Raw genomic sequence first — 1,418 nt, 5'->3', positions numbered from 1 at the left:
GGGGGGGCTTTAAGAATGGATTAAAGGGAAGACTGGTAACAGCGAGAAAGAGGGTAGAGGGATGGCAAAGTGAGGGAGAGAGAAAAAGAGTGGGAAAAAAGAGAATATTTCAGTTATACGATACATACCCTGTACTTGTATGTAGTACCACTTGTCCTAGTTCACATGTCGGGTGTATCCATTATCTGTGGGGTCGTATTAATTGGGTTTCCGATCCGCCATGCGTGAAGTATGTTTATTTTTTTTTTTTCTTTAAAAACATTTTAAGAATGTAGAGAGTAGAGATTTACTTGTACTGGCTCCCAAAGTCAAAATTCTATCTTTGTGCGTCATACAACTCGTACTTAGCTTTGTATTATTAAAACTTAGACTGTGCACTCTGTTGTAATTCCGGTCCACCCTGGAGCGCGCAGTTTGACTCAAAATGAACCAAATGAAGGTCAAATGAAGAAAGGTTACCTGCACTTACACTTTGGTGATGCTGGTGTTTAGCCCTCTTTTAGACGCCATGGATCGCGCGCTTCGGAGAGAAGTTTTTATAGAAAGCAAAGAACGGCGGTCACGGCTGTACACGCTCGAGAATATCATAAATCAAGTCTATGTGCCATAGTGGTTTGATTTATTTAAGTGTCTCTTCCTCTGACAAGTTGAGTCACTGGTAGATCCCATTTCATTGGTGTCTGGCAAGGGCTCTGTTGTGGTTTGTTTCTTCTTTCTCATCAAACATCTATCGTGTTTGTCTCGTCTCCTCCTTTTTGTTCGTATGTTATTCTCTATTAACACTTCTAATCTTTGGAACTTACGTGACTCAATTGTGTTGCAAGTGCTGTAACTAAAAAACAAAATTGGAACAAAGAAAAAAGAAATAAAGATCCAGTTGCTTTCCATTCCTTTCTTATTTCAGTATGTGTTAGGCATACTCTTTCTCTGCACTAAATGGCCTTTATTATTTATGTTCATGCGTTTTTAAATGGTTTTTTAAATTTTTTTTTTAATACTAAAAACAAACCAAAAGAATAAAAAATCTAAAGAAAAGAACTATTTTTCAGCAAGACAAAACTTCAAAAGTCCCAAAGTGGCCGTGGCTATCGGGCCATTCATCGAAGTATTTGCTTCCACCGACTACGTCATTTCCTCCCAACTGCACATTCTGACGTCACCTCCGGGTCAGAATGCAGGGATGATGGATCCAGATAAGGTGGTGTCCATTCTGCCTGAGCCAAAGTGAGTATGTTTGATAGATAGATAGATAGATAGATAGATGTTACGGAGGGGAGAGAGAGATGAAGAAGCGAGATCAAGAGACAGAGAGAGATAGAGAAAGAGAAAGAGAGACAGAGAGAGACTCTTTCTCTCTTTCTCTCGCTGTGTCCCCCCCCTCTCTCTCTCTCTCTCTCTCTCTCTCTCTCTCTCTCTCT

General features: G+C 40.1%; 1 protein-coding gene across 2 annotated transcripts in view; it reads left to right on the top strand.

Annotated features, from left to right (window-relative positions):
• LOC101862112 overlaps positions 1 to 1,418 on the top strand; it is a 74,925-nt gene that overhangs the window by 72,355 nt on the left and 1,152 nt on the right. For both annotated transcript variants that reach the window (XM_013082201.2, XM_035969616.1), the window contains exon 4: positions 1,050 to 1,224. In XM_013082201.2, coding sequence (XP_012937655.1) covers positions 1,050 to 1,224 — 175 coding nt within the window. The remainder of the gene's footprint in view (positions 1 to 1,049; positions 1,225 to 1,418) is intronic.

Source organism: Aplysia californica, unplaced genomic scaffold (genome assembly GCF_000002075.1).
Source record: "Aplysia californica isolate F4 #8 unplaced genomic scaffold, AplCal3.0 scaffold00163, whole genome shotgun sequence".
In the NCBI taxonomy this organism is placed as follows: Eukaryota; Metazoa; Mollusca; class Gastropoda; order Aplysiida; family Aplysiidae; genus Aplysia; species Aplysia californica.
The sequence above is the reverse complement of the archived record's forward strand: the minus strand, read 5'-3'. Positions and strand labels throughout refer to the sequence as shown.